This window comes from Triticum dicoccoides, chromosome 1B (assembly GCF_002162155.2).
Source record: "Triticum dicoccoides isolate Atlit2015 ecotype Zavitan chromosome 1B, WEW_v2.0, whole genome shotgun sequence".
Taxonomy (NCBI): domain Eukaryota; kingdom Viridiplantae; phylum Streptophyta; class Magnoliopsida; order Poales; family Poaceae; genus Triticum; species Triticum dicoccoides.
Window position 1 is genome coordinate 512,085,199 of NC_041381.1, and position 14,728 is coordinate 512,099,926.

A 14,728-nucleotide genomic window follows, 5' to 3' on the forward strand; every position below is an offset into this window, starting at 1 on the left:
CTGCATGTGTGTATCTGGCCGGTTTAGTTGCTAGGTGCGTAGCCAAGTTCCAAAAAAAATTGATCAAGTGCTTATTCTAGTTCTTGTGTACACGCGTATACAAGCTCTCTGCCCAGGATGCGCGTAACGCGGGCTCGGGTCGCCGCTCTGGCGACGGAGATATGAGAGCAAGGAGCGCGGCCGCGAGGTGACTCGTGCAGCCAAACCGGCCGGCTAGATGGATGGATCAAATTGAAACCGAGAGACACAGCTGGTTAGTGCGTACGTGGTTGTGTAGCTGTTGAGCCAATGCTATCAAGTGTTGGGCGTGTCGTGCTTAGTAGCGGCGGGGATGGATGCATGGATCGGAGAGCGGGCAACTTGCAACAGATGACCGGCTCATATTACATCAAGGATAAAAATGTCCTTCTATCTGCCGTTTAACATCATTAGATGGAAAAATAGAAGAAAGTGTTATAAAGGGCATAAAATTTAGACTCAATGTTATATAGGGAAAAAAAATTCAGTGTTAAATAAGGAAACAAAATTTAAGATAATGTCAAATAAGGAATTATTTCGAAAAAGAATAAGTGACCATATCAATGATTACACCAACTCAAGAGGAGTTGTTTTCGGTCGACTAAAAATAGCATTTCTGTTGAAAATTAAACAACTTTTTTTAAAATTAAAAGAATAAACGATTTAACACATCGCCTAGTCCACGCACACTGCTGAAAGTTTGGACGGCGATGCCACCAGAAGCCGAGAACACCCTATTTTCCAGGCCGCCCGTTCACCGGGGTTCCAGGTCAGAAACGGAGGCGTCGTTGACATACGGCCCACGAACAGCTCCCGCCGGAGCCTGTGCCTCGCGCGTCGTGCTCCTCCCCGACGCACTCGCGCGGCCCGAAACGACGTAGGCCGGCGGCGTCGGCACAGGGAGCGTAATCGAGCGGCTGTTGAGCATGACGACGACCGCCGCCATGCCTGGCCGGAGGTGCGCGTCCTCCTGGACGCAGAGCAGCCCCACGTGGATGCACCGCAGCATCTCCGTCGGCTGGAGCCCGTCGGCCGAGCAGCCGTCGAGCAACCCCGACACGCTCCCACGGCTCCAGTGCCTCCAGACCTGTACACGCAGGAGCATAATTAGCCAGTTATATTGACTGATCCGGCATGATCACGGTCACACCCGTACCGTGGTCAGAAGATCTTCGCCATTAGTGCCCGGATACTGGCTGAAATTGTTGCGGCGACCCGCGATGATCTCCAGTACAAGGACGCCGTAGCTGTACACGTCCGATTTGGCGGAGAAGATGCCGTGCAAGGCGTACTCCGGTGCCATGTACCCACTGCATTTCAAGACGGGCACCGCATTGTTAGCTAGCTCGGTTCTCGGCTTCTCGTACATCACCATGAATTACTTATTGCTGTTCGATCGGTATAACGAACTCACTAGGTTCCGGCGATGTGGCTGGTGTTCCCGACGCTGGCGTCCACGCTGAACAGCTTGGCGAGGCCGAAATCGGAGATCTTGGGGTTCATGTCGGGGTCTAGCAGGATGTTGCTCGCCTTAAGGTCCCGGTGGATGATGGTTAGCCTGGAATCTTCATGGAGGTAAAGGAGGCCTCGCCCGATCCCCTGGATGATCCTGTACCTTTGCCCCCACGTAAGCTCCTGCCGTCTCGCAGGATCTGCACGCACGCACATGTGCAATCCCATTGTTAAGTGCGAAAACACGTACACTTACTATGTACGAGATGACTTGAAACTGAATGTCGCTTAATTGGACATATATAACAGTTTGGGCACCAACCGAATAGAATCTTGTCGAGGCTTTTGTTGCAGAGGTACTCGTAGACGAGGAGCTTCTCCTCCTCTTGGATGCAGCAGCCGAGCAAGCGCACCAGATTCTTGTGCTGGAGCTTGGCCACCAGCACAACCTCGTTCTTGAGCTCCACGTGCCCTTGCTGAGAGGTCTTCGACAACCTCTTCACCGCGATATCCTGCCCATCCTGCAGAGTGCCCTGAACGACACCAAGTCGATTGTTATGTACAGGAACGGAGGAATTAATTTCTCATGTTCCAGGTTCCGTGTTATTACTTTGTAGACCGGCCCAAACCCGCCTTCCCCGAGCTTATTTTCTTCGGAGAAGTTGTCAGTGGCCGCCCTTAGAGTGCTCAGATCGTACAGGAGAGACTCTGAGCTTCTCATGTCTGTTCTATCCTCACTCTCTGCTCACAGAAACAAACAGTATATAGGAGTAATATATAATTAAGCCTGTCAGTAATATAATTAATCGACCAAGAAGCACTCACCGGCGCTGGATAAAAGCACATGTTCGCGTGGTTTCTTGTTCTTCCTCTTGCACAGATAGAAAGCAACTGTCAACACCACCAACAGCACGGCAGCAACTGGAATCGAGACGAACAGGGCTATCTTGGCTGTGGCGTCGTCGTTTCCTGCACCCACAACGAAGATTCGTCGTCTCCGCTCTCAGTCAAAAGGAAAATCAGAATTGTTTACCCTATCTTCTACTCCCTTCGTTCCGAATTACTTGTCACAAGTATGAATGTATCTAGATGTATTTTAGTTCTAGATACATCCATTTCTGCGACGAGTAATTTGAAACGGAGGGAGTACTAGTTCAGTCGCTGTCTGAACTTTCAACTCGCTACTTTGATCACCAAAAGCAATGTCTATTCAAAGACGCAAGATTGACACGACAATTTCAAAACAAGAAAACTGCATGGCCACAAGTATCAGCCAGTTAGAAACGCGTGAGCTTACGGACAACAAAGTTGACGGGGACATTGACTTACCGGCGCGTTCTGCAGGGCCGGAGTGATCGCTGCCGTTTACTGCTGGCGGCGGCGGTGCCGGCGGGGACATCGCCGCCTCGGCGGCCTGGGCGTTGTAGAAAGGATACAATTCGTACCGGATGGAGCAGCTCCGGGTGGCGACCCGTCCTCCCTCCCTCCCGTCGCAAAATTTCGGGATGTACGAGACGGCTACGGCGAGGCAGCGGTTGCAGTCGTCGCCGGCGAGGTCGCGCGTGCACTGGGACATGCCGTAGATCTTCGTGAAGGGCGTCAAGTCGACCGTGTCGGCCGCGAACAGTCGCGGGGACGACGCCGCCCTGCTGCTGAGGTTGTTCATCAGCGCGCCCAGCTGCGTCTTGAACAACTCGGGCTGCGTCGCGTTCACCGCGTTGCATAAGCCGGTCAGCCATGACATGTCGGCGACGCCGAAGAAGCTCACGTTCGAGTGGCGCAGGAGGCAGGCTTCGTAGAAGAGCGTGGACTTTTTCTGGCCGGGGCACTTGATGGCCGCGTCCCGCGCCGAGGTGTCGAGGCACGAGCGGCACTCGGATGCATTGACGTCGGCGCGGCAGTGCGCGAGACCGTACGCCTCGTCGGGCTCTCTGCCGGTGGTGTTCTCGGCCAACCCGGCCGCGACCGACGCAGCGGCGGGGAGGAACGAGAGGAGGTCGTCGAGGTTGGCCTGGAAAACGCCGCCGCGGGTGTAGTTTGTGTCGCTCGGGCAGTCGGTGGACCAGGGGTCCGCGGCGGCCATGGCTGCGCCGGTAAGGAGGAGAAGAGAGTACAGTGGGCTCAGGCTACGCATGGCTCGTGGGGAGGGCGCCATTGTTGGGTTCGTACGCGCAGCCAAACCAAGCGAAGAAAGCAATATGCAATTGGGTGCATGGACTGGGAGAGGAGATGCATGGCATGGGGTGCACAAAAGGACGCTGGATTGAGTTGTGGACCATGACTAGTCCTCGCACTCGCACGCGAGACTGAGACTATTCCTCACGCGCTAGGCGTTAGCGGGCTGAAACCTCTCACCGAACATTTCTTGTCAAATCTATAATCTCCGATCCCTCATGGCCTCATCATCGAATTTCCGCATGCAACATTTCTCACATATATGCAACATCGATTGCGACATTTATAACCTCTGTCCTTCTAAAAAAATCAGACAAAAATGTTACAACTGGTGGCGCGGGCTGGCGGCTGGTGCTGCCCTCTGGGCGTGGTGGTCCTCGGCGTGCCGGCAATTGCTTACGTCTTCACGATGTGGAACCAGCTGCAGGGTTGGGGTGACGCGTCTGTCGCTGAAAATCGCGTCGACTTCGGTCTTGGCGGACGATGGCGACGGCTTTAACGTCGTTGGCAGTCTGCGTCCCCCCGCTCGGAATGCTCTGAGGAGAACTCTAGATCTGGTTCTCCCGGATCGAACGATGACAAAGCCTTCGGTGTCGTTCCCCTTCTGGGGGCATTGTTTTGGAACAGGTGCTGACACGAGGGGGCAAGAGGCGGAGCGATGTTGCATCTTACCGCATCAACAGTGGCTGGTCTCGGCGGCATGGCGCAATGGAGTCTCGGCGTTGGATGCATGTTGATGGACGCGTGTAGGATGGTGGCACTATCTGGCGTCAACGACAGTTGGGCCTGACAAGGTTAATGTGTTGATCCCTCCTAAAGATGGGACGACGGAAGATGACAACAGCATATTCTAGAGCGTGTGAACACCATGCGTGCTAAGGGTTTGGTAGACCGGTTGGTGCTCTCGGCTCGTCATTGAGCGGCTTAGTGAGGCCACCAGATTGCGTGGTGTGCGTTGGTGCGAAGTCAAGAAACATCATCAAACTAGTAGGTGTAGCGACATAGATCGTCAGGAAGGTGATTATGAGTTGATCCATGGATTTGTTATGTCAGACTCTGTTGAATACTGTAGTAAAGATGGTTGTATACATCGCTTGATGCAGAAGCCGGGTGTTATCTTCCTTTTTGAAAAAGGGACAAAAAATGTTGAAGCATTTTAAATATTGTCCGCCCTACAAAACAAGATTTGAACATAAAGTGTTTCTCCCCAATTTTCATTAATAGAAACAAAGTGGCCTAGCCAGGTTGGGCCATCGTAGAAGCACACCGGACTAGATTCGTCCAGCCGCCACCAGCTTCACCAACGCCGCCGCCGAGCACTGCCTAACGAAGACCTCCACTCAAGCCCTCATCTCCTTCGACCCCAGCGGCCCTCCGAGACCTCCAAGCCTTCCCCCAACAAACTCCCCTTAAACCGCACCTCCTCCCAGCGTGTCGCCGCATAGGCTTTGCCCCGACCACGAGAGGGGTTGGCGTCCAGTGGCGGCTAGGGCTTCGTGATCATCAGCCTTGTCACCTCTCTCAGAAAACGTTTGGTGCATATGTTTTTGCGCTGAAAAAAACTTAAATGCAAATATCTAAAAATGTTGTTTTGATATTGTAAACTTGAATAGAACCCTTACTAGAAGAGAGATGTCTTGTGTTTAACTCTATCTTGAGAATCTGAATTCAAAATTTTCAAAAATAAAGGTATTGTTTGTCCGGTATAAATGTTTATTATGGGGGGCGAGAAACTCGGTTACCAGGCGGTAATTGATTTACCGCCCAGTAACCAGAACCTTTGGCCATCTATGAAGAATGTGCCTTTCTTTGTCATAACTTCACACGTGTAATTTTTAGTAATTGTTCTAGAAGGGCCAAGAGGGAACACATGTTTGTTTGTTTTACGCGGGATTAAAAGGGATTTCATAGCTCAAGGTGGAGAAACACCTTCCATACAGAGTGCACCTACATTAGCAGGGCCTGGTGCAAGCCAAATTGCCGTTCTTGCTTCTACTCGACCGAAAGAAGCTAAGCTATGACTGATGAAATGTTTTAGCTAAACACTTTGACGACATGTCGTATAAAATTTATAGTTTTTATCTGTGTTGTGATCGCTGACAATGTAACAATGTGATCCCGCAAAAAAAAAATGTAACCATGTGCCCGATTAATATACTTCGCCGTGATGGTTTTACCTCAAGAAAAAAAGCATGATATCTGTGCAAATAGAAGAGAAGATTTTAATTAGATGGTTGTCATTTTTCTCCTCTTTTTCGGTGAGGAGATTGAAACCCCGGGCCTCTATATCAAGCGACGACGGTTGCCATCTGTGTAACTACCTTTTCTTAGTCGACATCACCCTCTGAATAAGTAAATATATAGGTGTCGGTGGGCTAAACCACTCACTCTGTGCATTTTAAAACCGAACCGAAAAACCATACCGAAAAAAAACCGAACCGAACCGATTTTTTTGTTTTTATGGTTTCTGGTTTCGGTATGGTATGAACTTTTCATACCAATTTGAACTTTGGTTTTTATGATATATACCGAAAAACCAAATGGTTAACCGAATAAACCGAAGTAAAAGATAAATTTATATTTCTTGAGATGAACAACCGTACAAGTTGTCATTTTTCTTGTACATGAGTCAAATTCACTACTAAGCACCTACATTTTTCTTGTAACATTGTCATTTTTCTCTTTTTAAAATACTAAGCACGTCCATAACCATCAACAGATGAATCAATGCATGCATATATACTTATATATATATAGTCATATACTATTTGTGTAAAATAGAATGTGTTTTGAGTCATAAATTTGCAAATTATTATTACGTCATTTTCAAATTCGCGTCAACTTTGGTTTTTATGGTATATACCGAAACCATACCGAAATAATTTAGTATATACCAAAACCGAACCGTATTTTAATTTCATACCATATTTACCGAAGTATTAATACCGTACATACCGAAAAACCGTATAAACCGAATCATGTAAACCGAATAAACCGAACGCACAGGGCTATAAACCACATATATAAGAACAAAAATACGTAAAGCAGTAAAGTATAAAGAGTCCTCTCAATCAAAAAAAAAAAAGTAAAGCATATAGAGGAACTAGAGGAACGAACCTCACGGCATGTAGGCGCACTCGCTCGGAGTAAAGGAGCACTGGAATGGGGGAACAAAAGCCCTCAAATTCGCGCTTTACTCCTCCCCTTGTACGATCCCAGAGTCTCCACAAATTTCGACTACCTGCATATCCATCCATCCCACAGTTCCCCTGAACTGGTACGAATAGTCTGCACCCATGGATTCCATCAAGATTAACCTCGCCGTCGACAAGTCGCGCAACCGCGTACTGTTCGCCGACGCGGGCTCCGACTTGGTCGACGTCCTCCTCAGCTTCCTCACGCTTCCGCTATCCGCGATCCAGTTCTGCGTGGTGCCGTCGCCGGGATGCCTCTCCAACCTCTGTGACAGCGTCAGACGCCTCGCGGGAGGTAAGCTGCTCAAGGTTGAGGCCTGCCATGGCATGCTTCTCACGCCGTCGACCGCCCATGAGTTTGGTGGCCGGTACCGGTACGTATCTTCTCTTGGGAGACGAGCTAATGCGTGACGATCTAGTTAGCCCGATCTCTTGGCCTTGAATTCTTGGTTTAGTTCTATTAAAACTTACCCTAGTATTCTCGGGCTCAGGTACAATCTTGACTTCACCCACGATGCGTTCGTCAAGAACCAGCCGAACCTGAAGGTGAACGGCAATCTCTGTGGCTGTTGGAAAGTCATGGACAGACTTGTGCGTGCGTACAGTGAAGCAAGCTCTTCGCCTGGTAAGTTCGTGAGGTGCAAAGAACGGTTTGTGATCAGCGATGACTGGACAATCACGCCGGCATCCACTTCGCTGATTCACAGGTTCAGCTCTGAATCTGAGGCCGCCTTCCCCGGGTTTGAGGAGGTGGAAGTGCGTGTCAGCTGGCCCAAGGTAGCACAATTTAGTCATCAATTTACTCCAGAAGTTGAAGCATTTTCTCTACTAGCTAGTAGTAACTTAACTTGGATTATTCTGTATAACTTTAGGTTATATCCATGCTGAAGGCTTCTCTGTCGTCGGATACCATATTCACTGATATTTTCTTACCCATGGGAACCGGTGGTCAGGATGCTCGTGCCACTGTGAAACCGAGCATCAACCAGAAAATCGTAGCAACTCCCAATGAAGACCCGGGAGCTTCATCAGAATTTAAGACCAAGTTTTTCTACGACGCCAAGGAGAGGAAGGTCATGTATGCTGAATGCAAGCATGATTTCGTGGATCTGCTTCTCGGTTTCTTGACTTACCCACTGGGCTGTGTGATCAAGAACATGAACGACAGTGGCCTCACCTCTCCTCTCGGCAGCGGCGGCATGGCCAATCTGTACGGCTTCATAGCAGGTGGATACCCGACTGAGACGTTGCTGAATCCACCCCTTAGCCCGTTGTGCAGGCACCCTGACTGCTCCACTGCCAAAAAAGACTCCGTAGAACCAAAGAACTTCATGGGTCTAGTATCCCATAGCTCGTGTGTTGGCTGTTGTTATGACCTTGTCGAAGACCGAAAGTACGTGGTAGACGATGATCTGCTAGTGCACCAGGCCTCTGCGATGTCTGTGACCAAGCACTGGCGTGGCAGAGACAAGGCTAACGTGGTGGAGATGGACATTGACATGACGAAACAAGAGGTACGTAATAAGGTAGCTAGAATTTTAGATTTATTATGCAGACCAGTTACTGTATCCACCTTGTTGAGGTTCCGTTGTCTTGCAGGCCGTTGTGCTGCTGCGGGCCATGCTTACCTCGAGGACACCGCTGACAGACGTGTTCATCAGTAGGCTGGAGGAACATTCATCTTGACGGCCACAGCCTGTTGAGATGAGCCTGGTTGTGCATTTGCTTGATCAGTAAGTCCTGGTGGCAGTTGTTTTGGTTCTGTTTAATTTGACCAGGTGGTGGTGCCGTGCTCTCCTCTATATGATCGTTTTGTCCAGTCCCCTTACAAACTTATTTGGTGTCTGAATGCTTGAGGCTTCTGTTTTGTGGTGGTTTCCTTGCTCTAAATGTAAAACTGTGATGAGTTACAAGATCAATGAACTCTTATTATTATTATTATTATTATTATTATTATTATTATTATTATTATTATTATTATTATTATTATTATTATTATTATTATTATTATTCGGGAAAATGAACTCTTATTATTGATAATGATTTATTTTTTTGAAAAAGAGGTTAGGCCCCCGGCCTCTGCATTAATCGGTGCATGCAGCCATCTTTGTTAATTATTTCACAGAGGTCTCACAAGAACATACATCAATCCACCTGAAGCCACCACTCACACCTACAAACTCGATAATGTGGAGTGCTCTCACTCCCCATATCTAAAACCGGTGTCGTCGCCGATCAATCCACATAACGTATCGGGACCAACAGCCGGTGCAGCCTACCTAAAGCGCACATCACATGCACACGTTTTAGAAGCCGCCGTCATCATCGGACAACTGACTCATCTTCAGGAGAGAGATCCGCATCGTCCTTGCCAGGCCGGACATCCGTCGAGGCCACGAGGCAGCCCAATTGCGCCACCGCCCTGCGCTCGTCCGCCCAGATGCGAAGAATCGGGAAGATTTGTCGTGCGTAGCACCTGCCAACCAGGCATGACTCAACGTAGCACCTATCGGCTAGGCATGACTTGATAGCTCCACCGAAGCTCCATGCAAGACGAAGTCGCTCCACCTCCCACCTCTGTCTTCCAGCGCTGCTCCATAAACGATGGTCTCAAGAGAGAAACGGCACCGTAGTACCGCCATCGTCCGATCTGGAAGACCAGATCCTAGGGTTTCCCCCGTGTGCGATAGCTGGAAACGTCTTAACTTGTTGAGGCCGACGGGTTCGTGTTATATAATGGGGCACACCTCCCAACCATAGCGCATACAATATAGTTGAGATTACATATGAGAGAGAGATATTCAAGGAGGAGATAGGACTTGGAGAGAAAGGAAAATAATCTATCTCTATCTATCCTAACTACCTCATGCGCCGGTGCATCATAGCACGTTTAACATCCTCCCTTAATCATAGCTTCATTAAGTTGAGATTATGCTTGAATTATTCAAAACTCCTTGTGGGCAAAGGCTTTGTGAATCCACCTGCAATCTGATCCTTTGAATGCACAAATTGAATGTCAAGTTGCTTTGAGCAACTCTCTCTCTGACAAAATGAAAGTCTATCTCTATGTGCTTTGTCCTAGCATGGAATACAGAATTAGCAGAAAGATAAGTAGCACCAAGGTTGTCACACCACAAGCATGGAGCTTGTTTACTCTTCACACCAAGCTGTTTCAACATAGACTGAATCCATATGATTTCAGCTATAGCATTTGCTAATGCTTTGTACTCTGCCTCAGTACTTGACCTGGGTACGGTAGCCTGTTTGCATGCACACCATGATATTGAGTTAGGTCCAAAAAAGACTGCAAAACCACCTGTTGAACGCCTGTCATCCAGGCATCCTGCCCAGTCAGAATCAGAAAAAGCACTGACAAGTGTAGAGGGTGACTTGCTAAAATTTAGACCTATGTTTAGAGTATGTTTAACATATTTGACTATGCGCTTGGCAGCTGTCAAGAGAACATTGGTAGGTGCATGCAAAAACTGGCAGACTTTGTTGACAACAAAAGATAGATCAGGCCTGGTAAGAGTTAGATACTGAAGAGCTCCTACAAGGCTTCTATATTTTGTGCTCTCTTCCTGACTCAAAGGTTTACCTTCTGTAAGAGACAACTTTTCTGAGGTGGATAATGGAGTGAGTGAGGGTTTACAACCTTGCAATCCTGCCCTTTTAACCAGACCAGCTGCATACTTTGCTTGAGAGAGATGAAGTCCATTCTGATGCTTATTTACCTCAATCCCAAGAAAATAGTGCATGTCTCCAAGATCCTTTAACGCAAAATCTGCACTCAAGTCTTTTAAGAGGCCTCTGATTGCTTCATCAGATGAGCTAGTCACAATAATATCATCAATATAGATGAGAACAAATATGCATGTATTGGATCTGTTATAAATAAATAATGATGTGTCTGACTTAGAAGGAACAAATCCAAGTTTTTGCATCTTGTGACAGAGACAAGAGTACCACGCGCCTTGGAGCTTGTTTTAATCCATATAGAGCTTTATCAAGTTTGCACACATAAGAGGGAGCATTCTTACTTTCAAACCCAGGAGGTTGTTTCATGTACACATCCTCTTCCAAAACACCATGAAGAAACATGTTCTGTACATCAAGCTGCCTGAGACTCCAACCTCTGGAAACAACAATGGACAAAACAAGACGAATAGTGACAGATTTTACCACAGGAGTAAAAGTATCCCCATAGTCTATGACATATCGCTGTTTGAAGCCTTTTGCAACGAGCCTAACCTTATAGCGATCAATGATTCCATCAGATCTCCTCTTAGTTCTGAAAACCCACTCGCAATCAATTAAAATTTTACCTTGTTGTGGGGAAACTAGGTGCCATGTTTTATTTTTCTTCAGTGCCATGTACTCTTCATTCATTGCCTTCTTCCATTTATCATCACAAAGTGCTGCATCAGGGGTTTTTGGCTCATCTGGCTCTCCTGTGGAGCAGACCAAACCATATTTAGTCATATCTTTATAATTTACAGGTTGAGTTACCCCTTGTTGCATTCGTGTACGTCGCGATGGTGGAGCAGCAGAATTTATAGCCGCAGAGGATTCAGGGAGCTGCACAGGGTCATCAGTTGTAGCTGCAACAGATCCCGAGGAAGATCCTGTCGCGGCAGCAGCTCCAATGCCCGCAAGGTTGGCCGGATCTTCTGTGGCCAATGGCTCAAGCGCCACGTCCATGGTTGGCGCAGAGAATCAGGAGCCACGCGCTCTGCGCGCGCCGGTCGGCCGATCGCTTGTGGTGGGACCCGTTGGGTCCGCGTCCTCCCTAGCGCGTGTGGAGTCCCGCCGCCTGTACGTGATCGGTTGGGCACCGTACCGCACCCCATCCGGAGTGGCCCGTGTGTCGGGAGCGGAGACGTCGCGGCACGAGTCCAGTGTAGAGGCGTGTGCGCCTGCGCCTGTCCCCTCTGCGGTGGCTGATCCCGAGGAGGATCCGATCTCCTGCGCCGTTGTCGATCCCGAGGCGGATCCGATCGCCTGTGCCGCTGCCGATCCCGAGGCGGATCTGTCTCCTGCCACGGGACATATGGGATATAGCCCAAATTTTGCACCATTTGCTTTGTTTTCTTCGCAGTTTTCTCCTGTTTCATCAACACAGGGCTCATGCATGCCATTAGATGAGTTAGTCAACAAATGATCATAAATATTTTGTCCCCCTTGATCAAGGCTAGTGAGGTGGGGTGGCAAGAGAATAATTTCTTCTCGAAGAAGCGCGACGGCATTAGGGTGAAGATCAACGAAAGGTAATTTAGTTTCATCAAAGACCACATCATGGGATATGTAAACACGTCCCGTGGAGACATCTAGGCACTTGACCCTCTTATGTTGAGCACTATAGCGAAGGAACACGCACTGTTTTGATCGAAACATGAGTTTTCGATTATTGTAAGGACGAAGGTTGGGCCAACATGCACACCCAAAAACACGAAGAGACTTATAGTCTAGTTTGGTGTGAAGAAGCCTTTCTACCGAAGTTTCATGATTGATGACACGACTAGGTAGCATGTTGATGATATGAACGGCAATGAGAAACGCTTCATCCCAAAATTTAAGAGACATGGAGGTGCCTGCCAGAAGAGCAAGGCCAACTTCAACAATGTGCTGATGCTTTCGTTCAGCCAACCCATTTTGCTGGTGAGTATGAGGGCATGACACGTGGTGTGAAACACCGAGGGTCTGGAAGAAGGAGTTCAAGGAGTTCAACTTTTCGTACTCCCCTCCCAGTCGGATTGGACAGCAATGATTTTGCTTTCAAATTTTCATTCAACGTGAGCTTGAAAGTTTTTGAAAACTTGAAACACAGCAGATCATTTATTTAAGAGATATATCCAAGAAAAATTACTATAGTAATCAATAAAGCTGACATAGTAGGTGTGTCTACCAACAAAAGTAGGAGCAGGTCCCCAAACATCAGAAAAAATCAACTGTAATGGTTTGGTAGAAACACTGGTGGAAATTGGGTAAGGCAACTGATGACTTTTAGCTCTCTCACATGAATCACAAATTATCTCATTATGACGCTCACCAACAAACGGGAGCTTATTTTTCCTAAGCAATTTTTTAACTAAAGAAAAAGAAGCATGTCCTAAACGATCATGCCATCGTGTGGATGAAAGCTTGATAGCACCACAAGCTTATTTATTTGGTCTTCTAAACTCCGGAATCAACAGATAGAGGCCGCCAACACATCTACCTCCATAAAGAATTGTCCTCGTTGCCTGATCCTTGATCAAAAAGAAGTAAGGGTGAAATTCAAGAAAGACATGATTATCAAGGGCAATTCTACGGACAGAAAGAAGACTCTTGTTGGCACTAGGAACATGCAAAAAAATTCTAAGATGAATGTTGCGATGAGGGGTACGAAATATTGAGTGACCAAAGTGACGTATACTCGTACCTTCTCTGCTGGCAGTGTGGATTTGATCCTTGCCGCGATACTTTTCCTTCATGGTTACTTTCTCGAGCTCGTTGATGATGTGGTTGGTGGCTCCGCTGTCAACGTACCAGTTCGTGTCGACACCGTAGGAGCCATCAGCAGCCGCGGTGATTTTCTCTTCATCTTGCGAGTCATAGTCGTCCTCCTCATACCGGTACCAGCAATCTTTTGTTGTGTGCCCGGGCTTTCCGTAGATCTGGCATCGGGGAGTGTCCGGGCGGTTTCTGCTGCCGCCACCAGCGCCGCGTCCACGGAGACCGCGGGCACAATATTGGGATGGCGTGATGTCGCGGTTGTCGCCGCCGGACATGCACTTGTCGCAAGAGGGACCTCGCAATCGGGAGCCACCGCCCCACCCGCGAGTGGCCACGTTGGCGGATGATTTGAAGCCGTCGCCTCCAGATCCTTGGAACTGAGCCATGCGCTGATCGAAGTTGGATAGCATGGCAAAGAGTTCATCAAGGGTTACCTGGGTGACGCGAGCGTCGAGGGCAGAGACTCGGGGCTGATAGTCGGCGTCGGGCACGTGGATGATGTAGGAGGCGAGTTCGTCATCGGGGATCGCCTTGCCCGCGGCGGCTAGCTCGTTGGCGTAGCCGCGCATGGCGGCAAAGTAGGAGGCGACGGGGAGGTTCCCCTTCTGCGCGTTGATGGGGGACGTTCTGATGTTGTTGATGCGGCTTGCAGATTGCGACGAGAACATACTAGCGAGCGTCGACCAAAGCGCGCCCGAGGTGGTGACCGTGGTCACCGTGAGCAGCACCTCGCGCGTCAGATTGTTCAGCGGGTATACAAGGACCTGCTGATCCTCCCTGACCTAGATTGGGTGGAGAGGGTTGGGCGATGAAGTCTCCTTGCCTTCCTTGGTGGTGACGAGGAGTCTCGCCGGCTCCGGTTAGGGCCGTCGACATAGCCGACGACACCGGTGCCACGCAGCTGGGGAATGACTTGCGTGCGCCATAGCACATAGTTTGTGCGCGTCAGCTTCTCGGTAACCTGGGCATTGAGGCTGGTTTGGGAGGCGTCGGAGGAGGAAGACATGGCTAGGGCTAGATGGAGTTTGCATGGAGCTTAGATGGGAAAAGGATTGCTCTGACTACCATGTGCGATAGCTGAAAACGTCTTAGCCTATTGAGGCCGACGGGTTCGTGTTATATAGTGGGGCGCACCTCCCAACCATTGCGCATACAATATAGTTGAGATTACATATGAGAGAGAGATATTCAAGGAGGAGATAGGACTTGGAGAGAAAGGAAAATAATCTATCTCTATCTATCCTAACTACCTCATGCGCCGGTGCATCATAGCACGTTTAACACCCCGAAGCAACACGAGTGGGTCGACAGAAGTTATACGACGATGCCTTCATCAAGGTAACGACACAAAACGCCGCCATCGCCTGCCATTGGCTCGGTTTTCACTGGCAACT

General features: G+C 48.8%; 2 protein-coding genes across 2 annotated transcripts; one reads left to right on the forward strand and one right to left on the reverse strand.

Moving 5' to 3' along the window:
- Positions 1 to 513: 513 nt before the first annotated feature.
- Positions 514 to 3,671, reverse strand: LOC119307589 (putative receptor-like protein kinase At4g00960). Its single transcript, XM_037583670.1, has 7 exons — positions 2,800 to 3,671; positions 2,296 to 2,439; positions 2,081 to 2,211; positions 1,793 to 2,003; positions 1,433 to 1,670; positions 1,175 to 1,328; positions 514 to 1,105 (listed from the first exon to the last, which is right to left on the reverse strand). The coding sequence occupies exons 1-7, from the start codon at positions 3,623 to 3,625 to the stop codon at positions 773 to 775; spliced, it is 2,037 nt and encodes a 678-aa protein (XP_037439567.1). The 5' UTR covers positions 3,626 to 3,671; the 3' UTR covers positions 514 to 772.
- Positions 3,672 to 6,798: 3,127 nt separating this feature from the next.
- LOC119345599 lies at positions 6,799 to 8,761 on the forward strand. Its single transcript, XM_037615613.1, has 4 exons — positions 6,799 to 7,213; positions 7,331 to 7,616; positions 7,712 to 8,353; positions 8,439 to 8,761. Exons 1-4 carry the CDS (start codon positions 6,942 to 6,944, stop codon positions 8,523 to 8,525), a joined length of 1,287 nt encoding a protein of 428 aa, XP_037471510.1. The 5' UTR covers positions 6,799 to 6,941; the 3' UTR covers positions 8,526 to 8,761.
- The last annotated feature ends 5,967 nt before the right edge of the window (positions 8,762 to 14,728 follow it).